Source organism: Mandrillus leucophaeus, unplaced genomic scaffold (assembly GCF_000951045.1).
Source record: "Mandrillus leucophaeus isolate KB7577 unplaced genomic scaffold, Mleu.le_1.0 Scaffold256, whole genome shotgun sequence".
NCBI lineage: Eukaryota > Metazoa > Chordata > Mammalia > Primates > Cercopithecidae > Mandrillus > Mandrillus leucophaeus.
In genome coordinates, this window is record NW_012102654.1 from 1,807,944 (window position 1) to 1,830,499 (window position 22,556).

Sequence of the window (22,556 nt, forward strand, 5' to 3'; positions counted from 1 at the left end):
CAAGAAAGCAGGAACAAGAGGGCACCGGTTTCTTGCCAGCACTCATTTCTTGTGTCCCTGCTCATGTGGGGATTGTGGCACTTAATCCTTCCAAGTGAATCTTGTCCTTATCTTGTCCAGCCTCACCACTCCATGAATCAGCTTGGCCTAGAAGAAATCCTCAGATTCTAGTGTCCCAGGATTCCAAATCATAGTTTAATTCCGTGGATTGTGGGACCTATATTAGTTTCTCCATCAGCCACACGGGGATGGTAACACCTGCTGCCCTGTGTTGTGTGGATTCAATGAAATCATGTCTACAAAGGGCCTAGCAGTGCCTGGTATAGGAACTCAGTGATGCTGGCTGAATTGCAAGCCACTCAGAAGATACTGTTCACATGGTGGATGCTATTATTAATTGGTAATTGGTAATTTTGGTAATTACTAATTGGTAATTATTAATTGGTTAGATTGTAATGAGGTACAGAAGCAAATTTCTGGTATTTGTTGTCTCTTTGCATTTTCTCCTTCACTTCTGCTCTCTCAGTTCGTCTATCTCTGCCTCATTTCACCCATTTGTCAATTTATCAGCTAGAGCCCATTGTGTACAAATCTTCCCCTAAGTGCTAGAGAATGAGAGACAAATTGAACGTGAAGACAGAATCCCACCCTACAGAATCACGCTCTTCAGGTCTGTGTGAGAATTGTGGGAGCCCAAAGGAGGGCACCCCTGAGTCGAGCCTCTCTCTTCTCTCCTGCAGGAGATTATCACCTCCATCCTGCTGAGCGGACGGATTGGGCCCAACATCCAGCTGGCTGAGTGCTATGGGCTGAGGTTGAAGCACATGAAGTCCGACGAGATCCACTGGCTGCACCCGCAGATGACGGTGGGTGAGGTGCAGGACAAGTATGAGTGTCTGCACGTGGAAGCCGAGTGGAGGTAGGAGTGGACTCCTGGGCTCGAAAGTGGGGAGGAGAGGAATTTAGGGTGGGGAGGCCCTGGGAGTTCCTCCCTTAGAGCACTCCCCTGCCTCAGAAACTTCTAGCAAAACCTGAGTGGCATTCTAGGCTTAGTCTTCCTCCAGTATCAAATGCGTGTATTTTCCAAGACCTAACCTGGGCTTCATAGACTATCCCCATCCCAGAGCAGACACCTAAAGATAACCCTAAACAGGATGCTGACAGTGCTAGGGTAGAAGAGAGACAGAAGGGTGGGGCGGATGGAAAGCCCAGGTCCAGGGCTAGCCTATGAACCTAAGAGAAACAGCTGCCATGAAGGAGAAAGGTGGAGAGTCAGGGCTAGCTCTGACCACCTGCCAGTCACCTCCCCGTTTATGGTCCCCTGCCCAACCACGGAGGAGGGAAAGAGCAAAACCAGCCCTGAATGGGTGGCCACGAGACCCACAGGCAGCCCTTCCTTTTGCACTGGGGGATGGACTTGCTTCTGCCCTTGGGGTCTTACTCCTTTCTTCAGACACCAGCTTCTCTGTGTCAACCAGAGCCTGAATGTCCTGTTGCAGGTATGACCTTCAAATCCGCTACTTGCCGGAAGACTTCATGGAGAGCCTGAAGGAGGACAGGACCACGCTGCTTTATTTTTACCAACAGGTAAAAAGTACTTTATCTTCTTGCCCTGAGGCTCCCATTGCACCTTAAATGCCAAGCATGAACCATTCTGTCCTAGGGAGATGGAAAGACAAAGCCCAGATTATGGAGGGCCCAGGCTAGGAAGCTTCTCTTAAAGAAGGTTCTTGGTCTATGGTCAGCGGCTCCAACCCCACTTCTCTCTCAGTATTTAAGCACTGGCTAAACTGCCCCGTGTGCTCCCAACTCCTCTTGGACTTTTCTGGTGGCCCAGGAGACCTGACTAGTGAAGCAGCAAGAGCAGGTCCAAGATGAATCCTGCAGTGCTTACTACACAGCTCTGCAGTCTGTTGTCTGCTAATCCAGCTCTGCCATTCACTAATCTGATAGCCCTGGGGGACCTCATTTACTTGCATGAAGCTGTTTCCTCTGCTATAAAATTATTATGGGGATCATAATAATAACACCTACTTTATAGGGTTGTTGTAGGAACCAGATGATATCATTGGCTGCTAAATTGACTCTCCAAAGAAAAATTCCGTTATGTGTAGCACTTGCCTATTTATTTGTTTATTTATTTACTTACTTATTTCAATGGGTTTTTGGGGGGAACGGGTGGTGTTGGTTACATGAACAATTTCTTTAGTGGTGATTTCTGAGATGTTGGTGCACCCATCACCCAAGCAGTGTACACTGTACCCAGTGTGTAGTCTTTTATCCCTCACTCCTCTCTCACCCTTTCCCCTGAGTCCCCAAAGTCCGTTGTATCATTCTTATGCCTTTGCATCATCATGGTTAGCTCCCACTTATGAGTGAGAACATACAATGTTGGTTTTCCATTCTGAAGTTACTTCACTTAGAATAATGGTCTCCAACTCCATCCAGGTTGCTGCAAATGCCGTTATTTCATTCATTTTTATGGCACTTGCCAGTTTCTATGGTGTAAATACCACCCACATACTTGGCCTGTTTCAAGCTACCAATAGGATACCTACTTGCTCACAAAACTTCTGAAAACTTAATAACCGGCTCTCAGGAGCTGTTTTGAGCATCTCAGACTTCCCGGACAGAATGCATATGCAGAGCCAAGCCCAGCACCAGGTGCAGAATAAAGCACAGCATCAACATGAGTGGCCATTGTTGTTTTCTGTCTGGTCCTAGGTCCCTCCAAGATCTCCCTCCTGGTTTGCTAGAGACTGAGCTAGATTTTTCTTGGCCTGTCAATGACATTTATCACTACTTACCAACAGGCCTTTGGATAAATTACTGACTCCTTGCAAAATCTCAGTTTCCTTCTATCCAAAATGGGGGGCAGGGGAGGGGAATCTGAACTTCCTGCCTATGGAGCAGGGGGAGAATGCCTGTAAAAGCATCTCAAAAACCTCACAGCCTCGGCCTGTGGAGGCACAGGCACCTCTTCCCTGTGTGCTCTCCATCCCTGCTCCATGCTTGTTTGTAGTCGGGTGGGTGGCTGTCGCTCAGGGAGGCAGAATGAGGCCCTTCCTCTTCTGAGGCCTCTGTCCTGGGAAGTCAGGGGTGAGGGTGCAAGTCTGATGCTTGACCTTTCTCCCCACCAGCTCCGGAACGACTATATGCAGCGCTACGCCAGCAAGGTCAGCGAGGGCATGGCCCTGCAGCTGGGCTGCCTGGAGCTCAGGTATGTGGCCTTGAGGTCTCTGCTGGGAGGGCACTGTGCTGAGCTCTGGGCCGGCCCGGCCTTTCCCCATGTCCAAGATGGGAAGCAGGACTGAGTGTGTGGGAGCCAGGAAGGGGAGAGGTGGTGACCAGCAGCAGGTGAGGCTCTGAGGGGCTGGGTGTTGGGTCCTCGGGTTGGTAGGGGTAGGGGGACCAGCCCCCTCCCTAGTCTCACTCTCCTGGCTTCCGTTGCTGCCACTGCTCTTGCCTGCAGGCTGCTGGCTTCTTCCATCTGTCAACCACCTCTCCTGCTGTTCAAGCGATTCAGCAAATGTTTCTTGAGCACCAGACTAGGATTTGGAGGACATTTGAGCCTAGAGATGTCTATCTGTGTTGTCCATTGCTGTATCCCCATCTCCAGTAGGCAGTTAATCAATATGTGTGAAATTAGTACATCATCCAGAGAGGCCCTCACGCTTCCATGTTGAGGAGGTGACAGATGTGTATACAATTAATCACAATACAAGGCAGAACGAGGATGGCACCAACTTCCATGTGGGAGCCATCCATCCCGCCTGAGAGCACCAGCAAGAGGGTATCTGAATTGCTCCTGAAAGGAGGAGAAAGATTTCAATCAGCAGAGAACAGGGGTCAGGGGAGATACACTCCAGGGATCAGTGGAAGGAAAAGCATAGACTGGCAAATCGTGAGTTTGGAGGGGTAAGTTGGGGCTGATGGTGGAAGACACCATCAGGACAATGGCAGTCCAATGTTATCATTAGAATGATATTGTTAGAATGACACAATTAGAATGGCAGTCTAAAAAATTAGGCCTTATTCGTGGCTGCCAGGGGGTCATTGCCATTCGGGACTGAGGAGGGTGATGTGACTGACCTGTGCTCTAGCCCTGTCTTGACCAGGGCAGCGCCATTGAGTTTCACCATCCCCCACCTTTTCACCTTCTCCTTCCCTTCCCTCTACCCCTTCTCTGTCTTAGAGCAGTGGTTTTAACATCTGCTTGCAAATCATAATCACCTGGGAGCTTATAAACTGGAGGCATCCTGGCCCTACCCTTGGGAGATTTGATTTGGCAGGCCTGGGTGGGACCTTGTCCCAGGCATTTTCGACCAGCCCCCTCGGTGACTTGAATACCATTAGTCATATGGGTTGATGGAAGGACTTTCAGGATGACTGCCAGGGAAATCGCTGGCCAAGGATTACTTCCTGTTTTCTAGAACTGCGTTTCCGGAGCCTTATCTGTGACCTCATGGTTAATAGAGAGTAGAACTCTGCTGCCACTTCTACAGAACGGGGGTCACTGGGGAGTTCTGGCTCCGTTGTTAGTCTCAGTCAAAGAGAATGCTCTGGGGTCCTCTGGTGGGGGCAGTGGGGTGGCAAAGGGAGAGTCCCACTTTGATTTCAGCATCTGAGGCTGTTGGTATTAGTGACAGAATAGGTCAAGGGCAGCTTCGAGGGCTTCACATTTGGTGACTTTGTCTCAAGAAGCAAGGGAGCATTTGAGTCTTCTGCACAGAGGAGGCCTGCCATCCCTGAAGCTGCTTAGAAGGCATCCTAGCTCGCTGCCATTAATAATAATCTTGGGAGCTCAGTGCTGGCAGACCAGGGACAGTCTGCAAAGTTTATTTTATTATCTATGCCTTTTATCCCTTCTCAGACTTCTCGGCTCCTGTGACCTACATTACATCCTCCTATACAGTCTCATCTTCCCCTATAAAATTAGAAAAGTCGAAAAAGCTTATCTTTACCTTTTTATTTATGGATCTAGTGTCACTTTGAGACAGGATGCTAGTGTCACTTTGAGACATCTATCACTTGTCACCTGTCAAGCAGTCATCACTTAGTTGTAAAACAGCATCACGAAGACCCATTAACATTCTATTTTATTTTATTATATCCTCCAATCATCCCCAGACTATTACTGGTGGTGGCCTAAGCTCCAGGCACTGCACTGATGTTTTGGAGGACAGGGCGAGGCATCTGACATGACACCTGTAGGTAGTATTGTCAAGAGTGTGACTGCTGATATCTGCTAGAACCAATGCAGGATGATTCTAAAAGCCATGCTTGTTTTGTGCAAGAGACGTATTGTTTCACATCTCCTGAGTGTGAGGAACAGAGTCGGAGAGATGTTCCTATTCTTACTGGTTGACCATTGAAACGTGGGGTATATGATATTAGGGAGAGAATATGGAAAACACCTATTTTGTAAACCGAATAGAAGATTTGCAGGTCTCATAATTTTTAAAGTTGAATGCAGTTATTTGTTATGATGAGCCATTTTAAAGTCAAGTTAGAACTATTTCTCACCCAGAGAGAATTGGACACATTTCAGAAAATCAGGCCATTAGGCAGAATTTTCTACGGCTGTGGCTCTTGCCTAAAATTGTCCCAGAGTGTGGGGCTACCTACAAATCATGGGCAATAATCCCGTGTCCTATTAACATCATTGATTATGCCACCTGCCTATAGATATACAGCATCTCCAGGAAAAAAAATTGTATTATTTCCTAGCTTATAAAAGAGGTATGATGTATGCCTGGATACGAGATTAGTGAAATGAATCCTCCGTGGAGTCCTGTGTTTCCTGAGTTATTCTGGGCAAGTTGATTACCCTCTTTCTGCCTGGATTCCTTCATCTGTAAAATAGGAATGATAATAGTAACATTATAGTAACATTGTGTTACTATAAAACATGTTATGTTATCATATAACATTTGTTATACTATATAACATAGAACAATGTTATGTTACTATATAACATATATGTGTTGCTATGTAACATATATATGCTACTATATAACATATATGCTACTATATAATATGTATGTTATGTTACTATTGTAGAGTATTGCATAGTATACTATAGTATAGTATTGTATAGTATTGCATACTCTACAATAGTAACATAACAAACCTGCAAGGGTGTTATGAATAATAAATGAGTTAATGTCTTTAAAGTAATTAGAGCAATGGCAGGGACCAAAGTATTCAATAATTGTTTATTTTATTTTACTTACTTTTTTCTCTTTACCCTTCTTTCATTTATTTATTTTGAATAGGCTTTATTCTTTAGAGAAGTTACAGGTTCACAGCAAAATTGAGCAGAAGGTACAGAGTTCCTATATACCCTCTTCCCCACACATGCACAGCCTCCCCTACTATCGACATTCTCCATCAGAGTTCCCCACCAAAGTGGTGCATTTGTTACAATTGATGAGCCTACATTGACACATCATTATTACCTAAAACCTGTAGTTTACATTAGGGTTCACTCTTGGTATTGTATGTTCTATGGGTTGGCTAAATGAATAATGACCTATATCCACCATTATAGTATTGCACAGAGTAGTTTCACTGCCCTGAAATTTCTCCATACTCCACCTATCCATCCCTTCTTCCCTCTAACCGTGGCAACCATTGATCATTTTATCGTTGCCATAATTTTGCCTTTTCCAGAATCTCATATAGCGGGAATGATGCCTAGTTAATTTTATTCATTTATTGGAGGTGCTTTATAAATGCCAAATGTTTGATCTAAATAATGCCTCTAAATGAAAGTTTGAAATTCAGGGCCTCTATGCTAGAAATCAGTACCTGCCCAGTTTGAGGAACCAAATAACTTCTCCCCCTTGACCTGAGATACCTAGGACTATTGTCCACCCCCAGCAGAGCCCTAAAACAACAACAACACCACCACCACAGAGTGAATGTTTAACCCCAGATTAATTAAGTAACTGATAATAAATAAAGATTAGAGAAACAACAGACAGCTTGCTTTGCATCGAAAGGTATCTTGGTTTGTAGTTAATTTCTATTGATGTTTAGAAGAAAAAAAGAAACCAACTGGATTTGATTTGATTGTTTCCTTGTTTTCTGCTGTCCTTACCGGGGTATCAGTCATAGGCCTGTATCTGATTATAGACTCCACCGCTGTCCACCTGTTGTTAGCTACTCAAAATTGCAGTCTTGAGCTGAAAGGACCAGTCAGGCACTAGAGGGCACTCCAGGTAGGCACGGCCTCACTGAGTGATGGCAGTTCAGGCATACTGGGGAGACCTGGGTGCCCCTGGAGAGCAGCTGAGATGGGACTCAGCACAGAAGATTGGGAAGCTACCTTGCTGGGGAGAGCAGCGTCTCCCTTGAGTGATGGTTACTAGTTCTACCAGACGTTCCCAAGATGTTCAGTTGCTACAAATGTTAGAAACACCCAGATTGTGGCACATCTGAGTGATTGGACACTTTTGTCGATGGTGACTATGTAAATGATCTTCTATGCCTGAGAGAAGGGCCATCTGGGACACAGGGAGTGGGCTAAGCAAGCTGGATTCAGGAGTTTGGGGCGACCTCGATGTGCTAGCTGAGCTTCCTTTATCCTAATAAAACATTTTTCCATTCACTACCACCTTGATCATGCTAAAATGTTGGGGGTTTTTTGGTGCCTTAATTGCTCAGTGTTAATTTCAAAATGTGTTTACCCTTTCATTTAGCTAACTCTGTTTTTAAAAATGTAATATTTAAATATCCCAGCCTTCCAAATTCTTTCTTCACAAGTCTCAAAGTTCATTTATTCATTCAACAACAGATCGTAAGCCTGGAGTGGCTTTAGGAAACCACTCTCCTTTGTGGCTGGGAAGCAGATCTCACCCCATGGGTGGGCAATGCATCCCTCCTGCCTGGCACAGTCTTCTCATTTCCCTTTCCAGCCTAGTAAACTCTTCTATCTTCTGGCACCTTTAGAAAACGTACTGAGCCCATGTTACCTGCCTGTCCTCTACATACACAGGAAACCTCAGCGTGAGCCTATGAGGTGTCAATTACAAGCAGTGTGACCATCTGCTCTTCTCATCAAGCCAGCCTAAGGGTCTCTTCATCTTGAAGCCTTTTCTGCCCCATCCTGACCTCCTCCATCCTCCTTTGCAATACCACTGTACTTGCGCAGAGCTCTGTGAGGCAATGACATGTCCCCGTGCACCAGATTGTGAAATTCTGTCAAATCCTTAGAGTCAGAATGGGTGCTGCCTTTGCCTGGCACATTAGAGCTCAATACATAGTTGAATAAATGGATAACTCTGAAAGAACTGAAATCTTCTTCCTCAGTAGACCTTTGCCAACATTTATTCTGTTAGAATCAAATAGCTGTGTACAGCAAGCCAATGTGTTCAGTTACCTAGGTGTATATTTTATGGCTCACTCAACCCAGGGGAACTACAGATGACCAAGCTACCTATAATCACCCTGAGGTTTCTTATTACTGTGGAGGTCGAGCAGGTAACACTGGCTTGAAACGTTTTCTAAAGCTGCCATGGTCAATCGTATGGAATTTGGGGATCTTAACTGCAGGCACTCTTCAAGTGGGAGGAGGAAGAGGAGGAGGAGCTTCCATCCAGGGGAGAATTCTGGGTAGGCTTCTCATGTCCTATATCTCAGAGACCCCCAACCTTTTGGGCACCAGGGACCAGTTTCGTGGAAGACAATTTTTCCATGGACTGGGGTTGGGGTGGGGGATGGTTTCGGGATGATTCAAGCACATTATATTTATTGTGTACTTTATTTCTATTATTATTACATTGTAATATATAATAAAATAAATGTACAACTCACCATAATGTAGAATCAGTGCGAGCCCTAAGCTTGTTTTCCTGCAACTAGACGGTCCATCTGGATGTGATAGGAGGCAGTGGCAGATCACTGAGCATTGGATTCTCATAAGGAGCGTGAAACCTAGATCTCTTTCATACATGGTTCACAATAGGGTTCACACTCCTATGAGAATCTAATGTCGCCACTGATCTGACAGGAGATGGAACTCAGGCAATATAGCAAGTGATGGGGGACAGCTGTAAATACAGATGAAACGTCGGTCACTCACCCACTGCTCACATCCTGCTCTGCAGCCAGACAGGCCACGGACCAGTACCGGTCCATGGCCCCGGGGGGTTGGGGACCTTCACTACATCTGAATGTCATTCCTATCTGCCAGTCTTCTGGTTTCCAATTCTGCACATCTGCCCTTAGCAAGAACATCCCATCTCAGGCACCACTGCTTACCTCCCTCTGTCAGATACCCAGTACAGAGAAGTAAGGGTAGGGAAGGACCCATCTTCTTAGTTTTCTAAGTTCTTTTCTTGGATCAAATTCCCAGGGTTTTCTAGCCTCACTACTAGTGACATTTGGGGCTGGATGCTTCTTTGTTAGCGGGGGTTGGGGGTTGGCTTCCTGTGCATTGAAGGATGTTTAGCAGTATCCCTGGTCTCTACCCACTTGAGGCTGGTAGCACTACCCGCCCCCTACTCCAACTAGGTATGATAACCAGAACTATCTCCAGACATTGCCCAGTGTCTCAGGCTAGGGCACAGAGTGCAAAATTGGGACCATATTTCTTAAGAGGTAACTACTTATTTTGCTTGACAATATATTCAAAGACACCATTTATTAAAAATTGTTAAGGATATAGCATTTTATGTTTTACATTTTTATTGGGTATTTCCTCTATGATTTCATGCCTTGAGTGTCTTCTTTTCCATTTTTTTGAGACAGAGTTTCACTCCCATGCTGGAGTGCAATGGCGCAGTCTTGGCTCACTGCAACCTCCGCCTCCTGGGTTCAAGTGATTCTCCTGCAGCCTCCCGAGTAGCTAGGACTACAGGCATGCGCCACCACGCCCAGCTAATTTTTGTGTTTTTAGTAGAGACAAGGTTTCACCATGTTGGCCAGGATGGTCTCAATCTCTTGACCTTGTGATCCGCCTGCCTTGGCCTCCTTAAGTGCTGGGATTACAGTCGTGAGCCACCACGCCTGACCTAACCTTCCTATTTTCTAAACACAGTGAACTGTCTAAAAGTCATTGCTTTTGAATCATAAGTTACTTCCCTCACTCTGCTTATAGTATTAGTTGCACAAAAGTTTTACCAGATATTTATAAGGATGCCTGAATTAAAGGAACACTGAATGACTTTAATATAAGATCAGGAGTAGGATAATGTCTGCAGCAGTCAATGAAATTACTAGACACAGTGACCCAGACAGGGAAGGGAGGCTGGCACATGTGAGGACATTAGCTATTTGGTCTCAGCTTAAGCCACAATTACATAAAAGTATTTATCAAAGCATACATTTTTAGGGGAAATGAGACTTAAAGAATATGAGTAAAGTATAATAGCTGTCTCCTCTGGTTAGACTATGAATAATTTTATTTTCTTCTTCTATAAGTCCTCAAGTTTGTATATATACAGTGCTACATTTAGCAAGTATCTAAATGAACACACAAACATACACACATATAATATCTCAGAGATAGCAAATAAGTGAAAAGGAAATCACAAGAGTCCCCCAGGACCTGCAGGTGAAGGTCGGTGTTCCTAGGCTGATCATTCAAGCCTTGGCTGCCTTGGGCCTTTGTTCTGAGAGGCCACAGATGGAGCCACCATCTTCCTCCTCAGCCCAGTATCTGCCCATTCCTAGCGTGAGTTTCCTAGGATCCAAGGCTGGAGTCTTTTCTTGGAATGAAATTTGTGGGGGTTTCCTTTTCCTCACAGGTCAAAATACTAAATTTTATGACTTTCCTAACTTCCTTTCTCCTGGTGATTCCCATATATGGCAGGGGAAGGGGGCTTCTAGTGGCCTGAGGTGCCCTGGGTCTGACTCCCTCATTCTCCAGCCTTCAGCCCCTCCTCCACCACCTCTTTCTCCAGGCGGTTCTTCAAGGATATGCCCCACAATGCCCTTGACAAGAAGTCCAACTTCGAGCTCCTAGAGTAAGTTCTGGGGTCGCCCACCTCCCCTCCCTTCCTGTCCTTCCATGCGTACTTTTCCTCCTCACCCTCTCCTCCACCCCTCCCCAGACCAGAGCCCCACAGGGCCCGTCTCCAGGTCCCAAAGCCTTCTCACCTCTTCCTGATTGGCCCGCAGTCCTGGGATGGGGGTCAGGGGGAGTCACATGCTGCCTTTTTCTTCCTTTTTGCAGAAAGGAAGTGGGGCTGGACTTGTTTTTCCCAAAGCAGATGCAGGAGAACTTAAAGGTGAGGAAACCAATGGGCGAGGACCTCTTTGTGCTGATTCCCAAGACTAGAGTGGAAGGGATGAGACTAGGGATACTCAGAGAAGCCAGGGCATCTGCATGGCCTTGGGCATTTGGACACAGGACTATTAAATGCACCCAGGGGTCCTCTCTGGGGCTGGGGATCCAACTGTGACATGCCTGGGCTCCCGCTCCACATCCAGGCCTGATCAGCTCTCTGGCCCCAGTACTGGGAAGCTACCCCTTGCCCCCTCCACTTCCTTCATAGGGGTATGGGGAGTCTCCCTTGAGACAATGGGTGTGTGTTTTAGGTCATAGATCACAGCTGCTTTGGGGGCAAAGGCGCTGGGGATCATTTTCGAGCAGCGGGCAGTCTCTCAGTGAGACCCTAAGGGAAGGAGTGAGACCTGGGAGGAGCTGGCCTTGCTCACACTGCCCATCCCCTCCCCCAGCCCAAACAGTTCCGGAAGATGATCCAGCAGACCTTCCAGCAGTACGCCTCGCTCAGGGAGGAGGAGTGCGTCATGAAGTTCTTCAATACTCTCGCGGGCTTCGCCAACATTGACCAGGAGACCTACCGCTGTGAACTCATTGTAATGGCAGGCTCTCTTGAGCCTCTCCCTGACCTGGATCCCAGGCCTCTCGGGAAAGGGGGCCAGGAGGGGGCAGGGAGACGCTGCAGTTGCTGCAGATTCTCAGGCAGCAGAGCCTCGCTGACCTGCTGACGGTGGAAGTCACGAGCATCCCCTTGCCTGAAGCAGGCACTGAAATTTTGGCCTCCAGCTCTGGGAGGTGGGCAGGACAGGAAAGGTGTCAGGAGGGGAACATCCATATGGCCAGGGTTTCGGCAGGAAGTCGCTGGAGACCCAGGAAACGGTGGCCTGTGTCTAGCTTAGGGAGCTTTTCTTTAAGTTTCTGAAGAATGGGGAGGGCAGCTCTGGGACAACAGTCCCCTCTCCTTTTATTCCAGCAAGGATGGAACATTACTGTGGACCTGGTCATTGGCCCTAAAGGGATCCGCCAGCTGACCAGTCAGGACGCAAAGGTAGAAAGACTGGGGGCTTGCCCCACCCAGCCCCAAGTCGGGAGGCCTTCCCCTCTCTGCTGCCTCCTGCCCTGTCTGCCCCTTCAGCTCTTCTTGCCCCCATTGCTGAGAGCAGAGTCCTTTCTAAAGCCATGCCCTGGTGTGAGCAGCAGTGGAGAGCGTTTGGAGATGGCATCGTGGGGCAGATGGCCGTTTACATCCCTGTGACTGTCATCTACACAGAGGTGGTGGGAGGGGAGACAGGGCCGCTATGATTACTCGCAGAGCTCAGCAGTCTTGCCCTTTCAGCAACAATATGAGGCATGATTCCCTTGGAAGCCAGGGGACCTGGGTCCAGTCCTGGCTCCACTGCCAGCTTGGCACATGACCTTGAGCAAGTCCTGGCTTTCTCTAGACCTCATTTTCTCCTTGGCATAGGGAGGGGCTTGGTCTAGATCAAGCTTGTGGTCCCAGGACAGCTTTGAATGCAGCCCAACACAAATTTGTAAACTTTCTTAAAACATGATAAGATTTTTTGTGTGATTTTTTTTTTTACACTCATCAAGTAGTGTTAGTGTATTTTATGTGTGGCCCAAGACAATTCTTCTTCCAGTGTGACCCAGGGAAGCCAAAAGATTGGACACCTCTGAACTAGAGGATCCGTCTAGCCTTAATAGTCTTTGATTCTCTCTTCATCTCCCAGAGAAACTCCCAGTGCCTCCTCACCCCAGCTCCCCCATACTGACCAGTCTTTGATTCTCTCTTCATCTGCCAGAGAAACTCCCAGTGCCTCCTCACCCCAGCTCCCCCATACTGACCAGTCTTTGATTCTCTCTTCATCTGCCAGAGAAACTCCCAGTGCCTCCTCACCCCAGCTCCCCCATACTGACCAGTCTTTGATTCTGTCTTCATCTCCCAGAGAAACCTCCTCACCCCAGCTCCCCCATACTGACCAATCTACATGGCCCAGTCCTGGTAGTGGGATGGTCTGAAGCTCACCCTTCTTTTCCCGCAGCCCACCTGCCTGGCCGAGTTCAAGCAGATCAGGTCCATCAGGTGCCTGCCACTGGAGGAGGGCCAGGCGGTACTGCAGCTGGGCATTGAAGGTGCCCCCCAGGTGAGTGTCTCTGGGCACCTGGAAGCTCTGCAGGGGATATAATGGCAAGTTGGGAGCTCTTGCTCAGACCAAAAGTCCATGGCACGCAGGAGGCCAGGAGCTTCCTGGCTTTGGGGATCGTGTTAAGAAAACTGCACCAAGTTCTTAGACAAAAGGTACCAGGATGATGATAAATTGTAGGAAAATTTGGGAAACAATTTGTTTAATGTCAGGAAAGAAATTGGGAAGGTTTTCAGGTAGAGGAATGTTCAAGGTGAGCAGAAATCAGGTATAAATCACAGGCCTAAGTTTTACGAAGAGAACAAGACCTCAAAAACACGGGGTTTTTTTGTTTGTTTTGTTTTGTTTTGCTTTGTTTTGTTTTGTTTTGTGGTAAAACACCCAGAGAGACCTCAGGCCGCAGAGTGTTCATCTCTCTCTCCTTTCACCCATCTGTGCCCTGCCCCATTGCCTCCCCTTCTTCCTTCCTTCCTTCCTTCCTTCCTTCCTTCCTTCCTTCCTTCCTTTCCTCTCCTTTCCTTTCCTTTTCTTTCCTTTCTTGACAAAGTCTTACTCTGTCGCCCAGGCCAGAGTGCAGTGGTACAATCTCAACTCACTGTAACCTCCGCCTCCTGAGTTCAACAGATTCTCCTGCCTCAGCCTCCTGAATAGCTAGGACTGCAGATGCATGCCACAAGACCCAACTAATTTTTTTACTTTTAGTAGACACAGGGTTTCACCATGTTGGCCAGGCTGGTCTCAAGCTCCTGACCTCAGGTGATCTGCCTGCCTCAGCCTTCTAAAGTGCTGGGATTATAGGTGTGAGCCACTGCGCCCAGCCCCCTCTTCCATTTTCTCAGTTTCTGCTTCTATTTATTGAGCACAGACTAGATACCAGGCATTGTGCTGTGTGCTCAGAGGCCAAAATAAGTGAGGCCTGGGACTGGCCTTGGAGAGCATGGGCGTACAGGTGAAAGGGGTGACAGAATGTAGTCTGGACTCCAGGGTAGGGCCCCAGGAGAGGTGCAGACAACATTGGCATCCAGGCAAGGGTTGTGGCAGGGGTCCTGCCATCTGTTCGCCAGCCCTGGGGGTGGTCTCTAGCCAACGCTCTAGGGTTTCACCCTTGGCCGGTCTCTGCTCCTCAGGCCTTGTCCATCAAAACTTCGTCCCTGGCAGAGGCTGAGAACATGGCTGACCTCATAGATGGCTACTGCCGGCTGCAGGGGGAGCACCAAGGCTCTCTCATCATCCATCCTAGGAAAGGTGGGTTCCATTTAAAGGTAAAGTGGCTGGACCATGGGTGGCAGCACACCCGAGTCCCCAGAGGCAGAGTGGCAGAAGCTAAGTGGCTGATGGATAAGTGAATGAGGAGGCTTCCCCCACAGCCCAGCAGGAAGCTTCCAGTGGGCCCATCTTGGGCTTTAAGCCCTGGCTGGTCCACCTACCCACAGCCCTGCTAGTCAACGTCCACAGAGAGGCACCTTCTGGAGGAGAAGCGTTTTAGCCCAGCAAGCTCAAAGCCATCGCTAAAACAAGGCTGGTCCCGCCTGTGTGTGTCTCCATCTTGGGTCTTGGGTCTTGGGTCTTCCTTAATCAGGAAGCAGGGGTCCAGCTGCAGCAGGTGAAATCTGGCCTGAGGCAGCCTCCAAGGAGGATTCCAGTTCTGGCCCAAGGCCTCCCTCGCTCCCAGGCTGGAAGAGAATGGAATTAGGGGCTGGGGTGGGAGGAGAGTCCCTTTTAGGAATAGTGAGGAGGTCAGTCACCCACTTAGGCCCCTGTGTCCCCAGCTCCAACCTCCTCCTTCTTCCTCTCTTCCTAGATGGCGAGAAGCGGAACAGCCTGCCCCAGATCCCCATGCTGTGAGTACGGTGGGGTGCAGAGGACGGGGCCCTGAGCCTAGCCTATGCTACTGAGAGGAAGAAGAAGAAACTGGGAGTCCCCACCTCCATAGTTTCTGGTTTTCAGGCCCAGGAGAACCCTGAAAAAAGATGATCTTTCCCTCCCAGTAAATACCTGCAGGAATATTTCTTTGCCTTCAGGCCACCTGGTGTTGTCCTGGGGGGTTGCTGCTGTCCCCCAACTCCAGCCCCTGGCAGCCTTGGCTGTGCTCCCAGGTCATTGCTAATCTGGACAGACTACTTCTCCCCAGGGGGCAGGAGGAGAGGGCGGGCTGAGGCTACCCAGGGGAGCATTACTGGACTCTGAGCTCACCTGGCTTCTGCCCTCTCACCTCCTACAGAAACCTGGAGGCCCGGCGGTCCCACTTCTCAGAGAGCTGCAGCATAGGTGAGCTGCCTGCTGCATCCTCCACCTGCTCCAGTTGCCTCCCGTCTGCTTACTCCCCGCTGCCTGCTCTCATGACATTGCCGAGGGTGTCCTCCAAGTTACAGGAAAACGATCCTCCCCCGTAACTTCTCAATGATGGCTTTAAAATATCATGAATTGTGGCTGGGTGCAGTGGCTCATGCCTGTAATCCCAGCACTTTGGGAGGCCAAGGTGGGTGGAGCATGATGTCAAGAAATCGAGACCATCCTGACCAACATGGTGACACCCCATCTCTACTAAATATACAAAAATTGGATGGGCATGGTGGCATGTGCCTGTAGTCCCAGCTACTTGGGCGACTGAGACAGGAAAATAGCTTGAACCCAGGAGGCGGAGGTTGCAGTGAGCTGAGATCGCACCACTGCACTCCAGCATGTCAACCCAGCAAGATTACATCTCAAAAAAAAAAAAAAAAAAATCATGAATAGTAATCGCTAGTGTGTATTGAGTACTTAGTACCTGGCACCATGTTTATCTTAGGCAGCTTGGCCTGCCGTAACAAAATACCATAGACCGCGTGGCTTAAAACCAGATACTTTATTGCTCACAGTTCTAGAGGCTGGAAGTCCAAGATCAAGGTGCTGGCTGAGTCTGCATCTGGTGAGGGCTTTAATCCTCATTTGCAGATAACTGTCCTTTCACTGTGGGCTCACGTGATGAAGAGAGAGTTCTGGCCTCTCTTCTTCTGCTTATAAGGGCACGGATCCCATTATGCGGGCCCCACACTCAAGACTGCACCGCCTCCCAAAGGCCCCACCTCCTAATCCCATCGCATTGGGAGTTAGGGCTTCAACAAAGGAGTTTGGGAGGTACACAAACATCTAGTCCTTAGTAGTATTAAACATGGAACAGGTATTATTTGATTCAATCTTTACAGCATCCCCCAGTATTCATTTCATAGTAGGGGAAACTGAGATTAAGGGAGATTAACCAACTTGCCCTAAACAATGCAAGTTGGGAAGCAGACAGCAGGGAGTTCAGCCAAGGTGCCCTGGGCTCTGTGGCCACTCTAAAACCTGGGTTGGGAGCCCGGGACATGCCTGGCTTTTCCTCCTATCCCCTTGGTCTCCACTGGTCTCCACCGGGGAGCCTCACACCTGATTCCTGGCGGTGCCCACCGAGGGCATCTTGTCCACGTCTGCGCTTCTTCCTGTCATTCCAGAGTCAGACATCTACGCAGAGATTCCCGACGAAACCCTGCGAAGGCCTGGAGGTAGGTTCTCAACCCCGCCACAGCGACTGCAGTCAAGGCCCTGTGAAATGACACGGCAAGGACTCGGGTGACACCACAGGGAATGTTCTTTTCCTCCTTTATCCTCCCTTCGTGCTAGGCTTAGACAGTGGCAAACCTGAGATGCCGTGGATTTGAAAGCTGAGATGTTTTTTTTTCTCCCTATACTGATTGCCCTTTTGTGTGCCCATGGAGCTGCGTGGGGATTCTAATAACTTGGATCTGGGACCCAGCCTTCAGAGGGAGCAGGGGGATGGCTCTTCCCTGAGACAATGGAACATTCTAGACCCCCATTTCCCCAGCCCAGCCCCTGGATCTTGGCTGAGGTGTTACAGATCTGGTGACTCCTGCCTTTGGAGCCTGCAGACACTCAGGTTCCCTGTGGGGCACCACCGATCTCTGTGATCTGCGACTGTTTTCTCCATCTGTGCAGGTTCACAGTATGGCATTGCCCGTGAAGATGTGGTCCTGAATCGTATTCTTGGGGAAGGCTTTTTTGGGGAGGTCTATGAAGGTGTCTACACAAATCACGTGAGTTCCAGGATCTTCCCTGACACTCCTTTTCCATGTGTCGGTAGGGTGAGACAGAGCTCGAATCTGAGCAGGTTGGAGTTGGCACAGCCTTCATCCACTTGGGGCCCCTTGTCTCTAAGGGCCCCTTGTCCACTGGGCATGATGGTATTTATTAAATACTCAAAGAATGATGGAGTCAAGAGTCATTTTCAAGAAGGGTAGCAAAATACCAGGGATGGAGATACAGGGAGAACCTGGAGAAGGGTCACTGATTCTTGGTGGGAGAATACAAAGGGGGCGGCAGGATAAAGACAGTTCTGAGAAAAGGCGAGGCAGGATCTGGAGCTAGTGTCAAGGCCAGTGACGGCGGAGGGCAAGGCTGACCACTGTGGTCACGATTCTAGCAGGCCCAGGGGAAAAAAGAAAGAGGCATCAAGAATGTAAAATCCAACGATAAAGACAGAGAAAGAAAAAGGCCCAGCCTCCATGCCTGATAATTGCCTGCAGGTACCTCTGGCTTTGGGCAGGTCACACAGCCCCTCAGTCTCAGTGTCCTCATCTGGATGGATGAGTCAAGAGCGGCTTGACTCATCTGACCACTAAAGCCCTTTTCAGTTCTAACAGACCCTGATCAAGAAGAAGGGGAGTGGGGAAGGAGAGGAGAGGAAGACAAAGGGGAGAAGAAGAGAGACATAGGCGAAAAGGACCTTGGCTGGTGGCAAAGTCTGCAGGAGGCCATGGGGAGGCCAGGAGGGAACATTCTGCTGAGTGCTGGGCTGGACCAAGGGGTCCTGAACACACTCTTGTTACAGAAAGGGGAGAAAATCAACGTAGCTGTCAAGACCTGCAAGAAAGACTGCACTCTGGACAACAAGGAGAAGTTCATGAGCGAGGCAGGTAGGGACCCCTGAGACCAACCAGGCCTCCAAGATGGGAGGGGCTTGGCCCCGGGAAGGGAGGGGTGAGCAGTGCAGGGACCATGTTGGAGGAGGGGTCCCCGTTCCCCTTGCTGGAAGAGCAAAGGCCTTTTCTGAATTGGACCTTTGAGCCGCCCCGCCCGTCCCTCTTGCCCCCCGACTGCAGTGATCATGAAGAACCTCGACCACCCGCACATCGTGAGGCTGATCGGCATCATTGAAGAGGAGCCCACGTGGATCATCATGGAATTGTATCCCTACGGGGAGGTGAGCTGGAGGTGGTAGAAGAGGGTGGTAGGAGGTGACCCCTGAGCTGCAGCATTGGGGGGCATTCAGACCATAGCCCATTCCTCCCAGCTTCCTGGCTTCTGTATTCAGCTGGAACAAGCCAGAGGCCCTGTTTGTCAAGGAAATTGCTGGAACATTTTGCCAGCTTTGGGTTTGTCTCCCGCCACCCCCAGGGAAGGGTCAGGAGCTGCCAGCACCCTGGCCCCCTGGCTCCGTGCCGGGACCAACCAGGGATCTTGATGGCACCTCCCCATTCCCGCAGCTGGGCCACTACCTGGAGCGGAACAAAAATTCCCTGAAGGTGCTCACCCTCGTGCTATACTCGCTGCAGATTTGCAAAGCCATGGCCTACCTGGAGAGCATCAACTGCGTGCACAGGTAGGGGTGGAGGGGGTGGCCAGCGGTGTGGAAGCCAGGCCTTCACCGGATCCTCAAGGCATCTGGGTAGAAGCAGGGTTTGTGGGTGACACAGAGCAGTGTTGGAATCCCAGCATTGGCCCTGCCTGTCCTGGCAGCTTCGAGCACTTGAGCAACCTCTCTGACCCTGTCTCCTAATCTGTAAAGTTGCAGGTACTATATGTACCTCATGGGGTTGTTAGGAGTAACTCTGAAGTCCGAGGTGTCTGTCTATAGCTCAAGACCTTCTAGCCCCTCCCCTGGGAGTACCAGGAAATGGCCCCCAACCTTCCTTAGAGCTCGCTCACCTCCAGCTCACCAGCTTGGTGGCATGTGGCCCAGGAAGAAGGGACTGGGCTGGAGCAGGGCCAGAAAAATCCTGAGGTCCTGACCCGAACACCATCCTGGTTCCTGACACCCCTGGACTGCCGAGTCCAAGCCTCCCTGTGGCTGTGGAGTTGGCCCCTGTTCTTTTTTTTTTTTTTTTTTTGAGACGGAGTCTTGCTCTGTCGCCCGGGCTGGAGTGCAGTGGCTGGATCTCAGCTCACTGCATTACGCCATTCTCCTGCCTCAGCGTCCCGTGTAGCTGGGACTACAGGCGCCAGCCACCTTGCCCAGCTAGTTTTTTGTATTTTTTAGTAGAGACGGGGTTTCACCGTGTTAGCCAGGATGGCCTCGATCTCCTGACCTCGTGATCTGCCCGTCTCGGCCTCTCAAAGTGCTGGGATTACAGGCTTGAGCCACCGCGCCCAGGAGTTGGCCGCTGTTCTACCTGGCTTTGTTCCCATTCCCTGCCATGAGAGCCTGACCCCCGAGGGAGTTAGTGGTTGGACATTACCAACCATTGACATTGGCTCTGTGGCCTTGTGCCTGATTCTATGGAAAGCCACATCGGGGATAAAACCCTGCATTCATTCATTTGTTCCTTCGTTTGTTCATTCATTCATTCATCCGTCCAACAAGCACTATGGAACACCGCTCAGTGCCAGGCACTGACCTAGACTCTGGGACAAAGTCGCATTGAAAACAAGCAAAACTCCTTTTCCTTGTGAAACTTACCTTCTAGCATGAGGGTCAAACTGAAGAAATTGATTGTCAGGACAAAGGTGGTGGGAGGATAGATTTGTTTCTTTTGTTTGTTCATTTGAAGTTGCTGTGCTTTTAAGCCATCATTTCAACTATAAAACAAACACTAGAAAGTGGAGCCTGCCTGTGAGAAGCAAGCAGGCAAACTAGTTTGGGGTTGGGAGTGATGGCAAGAACACAGGGTAAACTGAGTCAGTGGTGCGTCTCCTGGGAGGAGCGAGAGCTCAGCTCTGGAGTAGCCTACCTGGGCAACACCCTTTTCCACTGGTGACCTGCTGGGCAAGTTCCTTCAGCTCCCTGGGTCCGGTCTCCTCCCCTGCACCAGGGGGGTCTGAGGGTCTCTGTGTCATGACTCATGATGTGTGAAGCTCTCGTGCGATCCTAGTATCCTAAGTGCCCCATCAGAGTTAGCTGTGCCGCCGCTGCCACTCCTGCTATACCAAAGGCCTAACCCGTACTGTGGAAACGCAGATGAGAGAGAATACCTGTGTTCAGGGAAGTGGTTGGAGTTTATCCTTAAAGAATCACCAGGTGACAGCCTCCCTGGCATGGGGGACAGTGTAGGCAACAGCACAGAAGTGGAGTGTAGCAGATGCCAGGAATCTGAGCCAGGCTTCAAGCTGGAGATGCATGAAGGGGTGATGGGAGACAGAGCCCGACAGCAAGAGGGAAGGAGATGGCAAAGCACCTGTGCATGTTGGGGTGCAGAGGGGCCAGCTGGGCTCCTACCTGAACTGTGCTATAGCAAGACCACTCGGGGGAGACAGTGACCCACAGAAGCTGCCCAGTTCTGCTCTGGAGGCTGAGTCCCTGGCTTACACTCTTGGTCTCTTTTTCAATCTGTCTGTCCGTCTCTCTGAGTGTTCCTGCTCCCATGGGGGTGAGCAGTGACTCATCCTGGTTTTGATGCCCTTTTTCCAGGGACATTGCTGTCCGGAACATCCTGGTGGCCTCCCCTGAGTGTGTGAAGCTGGGGGACTTTGGTCTTTCCCGGTACATTGAGGATGAGGACTATTACAAAGGTGAGGAGGACTTCCCAGCCTCTGCTTTGGCCTTGGAGGGGTCGCTGAAGCCAAAAATTCTAGAAGAAGGAAGTCTACAGTTGGACAGCCCAGCCTAAGGGTCTTCAGAAAGTAGGATGTATTTCTGGATCATTCTGATCTTTCTTCCCTAAAAATTAACCTCTTTGCCCACCCAAAGCCTCTGTGACTCGTCTCCCCATCAAATGGATGTCCCCAGAGTCCATTAACTTCCGACGCTTCACGACAGCCAGTGATGTCTGGATGTTTGGTGAGTGCTGATTTGGGAGTGTATGAAAAAGAGTTCAGATTCTCACCTCTGAACCAAGCTAAGGGGGTGGGTGCAGGGAGCAGGGGTCTGACCACCTCCCGTTCCCAGGGTTCAATTTTGCTGTGGCCCCTGAGAAGTCTCAGAGTGAGGGAGGCCTACGTAGGGGTAGGAAGCGGGGTGACCCAGGCTAAGGACTGGCCTGGGCTGTGCAGGCTCATCCTCCTGGAAGAGGTTCTTGTGACGTGTGTGCTCCACCTACCAGCCCCAGAAACTAAGATGGAACTCTGTGACTTGTTCTGAGAGAGGTGCAGGAAGGGGAGAGAGCAAAGGCAGGTGTAGAGAGACAGCCCCTTAGGGAACACCTCCCACAGACCATCTCACTTAGTTCTCCCGCAGTCAGCCCCATAGAATATTATTATTACTCTCATTTTCCAGTTAAGAAAACTGAGGTTCAGGTGAGTCAGGAGCCTGCCCACAATCACACAGGCACCAAGCGTTGGTGCGAGGCTTCCAATTCCAGCTTTACTAAGCAGTGGCTCCCCTCCCTCCTAAGAGAAGACACTTGTGGTCCCAATGACATGCCATGACTGCCACCTGTTGATCCTGCAGTACCCTGACAGGGGTCTAGGGAGCAAAGTCTTAAGTCACTTACTGCAGATGTAGGTCACTTGTCCCTCGGGCGGACCACCATGGTGGGCAGGACCCCACGGTGCTGGAGGGGGAGGAAGGACCACAGGAGCTGCTTCTGGTCAAGAGCGAGCACTAATGGTGACAGTGCTCCTGGGTGGGAGGGACTGGTCTCCCCACCCGGGACCTGACGCTCCCTTCCACCCCAGCCGTGTGCATGTGGGAGATCCTGAGCTTTGGGAAGCAGCCGTTCTTCTGGCTGGAGAACAAGGATGTCATCGGGGTGCTGGAGAAAGGGGACCGGCTGCCCAAGCCCGACCTCTGTCCACCAGTCCTTTATACCCTCATGACCCGCTGCTGGGACTACGACCCCAGTGACCGGCCCCGCTTCACCGAGCTAGTGTGCAGTCTCAGGTAAGCATGGAGTGTGAGCTGGCGGCTGGGGGCCCACCCGGCTTCACCAGGGAGCAAGACCAGCACACAGAGACATTTGCACCACATCTCCCTAAATGAGACAGGCCAG

General features: G+C 49.8%; 1 protein-coding gene across 2 annotated transcripts in view; it reads left to right on the top strand.

Moving 5' to 3' along the window:
* PTK2B (protein tyrosine kinase 2 beta) overlaps positions 1-22,556 on the top strand; it is a 137,283-nt gene that overhangs the window by 93,932 nt on the left and 20,795 nt on the right. For both annotated transcript variants that reach the window (XM_011983866.1, XM_011983867.1), the window contains exons 3-21: positions 741-919; positions 1,500-1,587; positions 3,141-3,220; positions 10,911-10,973; positions 11,183-11,237; positions 11,689-11,829; positions 12,207-12,281; positions 13,276-13,377; positions 14,505-14,622; positions 15,179-15,218; positions 15,599-15,645; positions 16,848-16,898; positions 17,350-17,447; positions 18,242-18,326; positions 18,513-18,613; positions 18,897-19,012; positions 21,038-21,138; positions 21,317-21,406; positions 22,243-22,447. In XM_011983866.1, the coding sequence (XP_011839256.1) occupies positions 741-919; positions 1,500-1,587; positions 3,141-3,220; positions 10,911-10,973; positions 11,183-11,237; positions 11,689-11,829; positions 12,207-12,281; positions 13,276-13,377; positions 14,505-14,622; positions 15,179-15,218; positions 15,599-15,645; positions 16,848-16,898; positions 17,350-17,447; positions 18,242-18,326; positions 18,513-18,613; positions 18,897-19,012; positions 21,038-21,138; positions 21,317-21,406; positions 22,243-22,447 (1,835 nt within the window). The remainder of the gene's footprint in view (positions 1-740; positions 920-1,499; positions 1,588-3,140; positions 3,221-10,910; positions 10,974-11,182; positions 11,238-11,688; positions 11,830-12,206; positions 12,282-13,275; positions 13,378-14,504; positions 14,623-15,178; positions 15,219-15,598; positions 15,646-16,847; positions 16,899-17,349; positions 17,448-18,241; positions 18,327-18,512; positions 18,614-18,896; positions 19,013-21,037; positions 21,139-21,316; positions 21,407-22,242; positions 22,448-22,556) is intronic.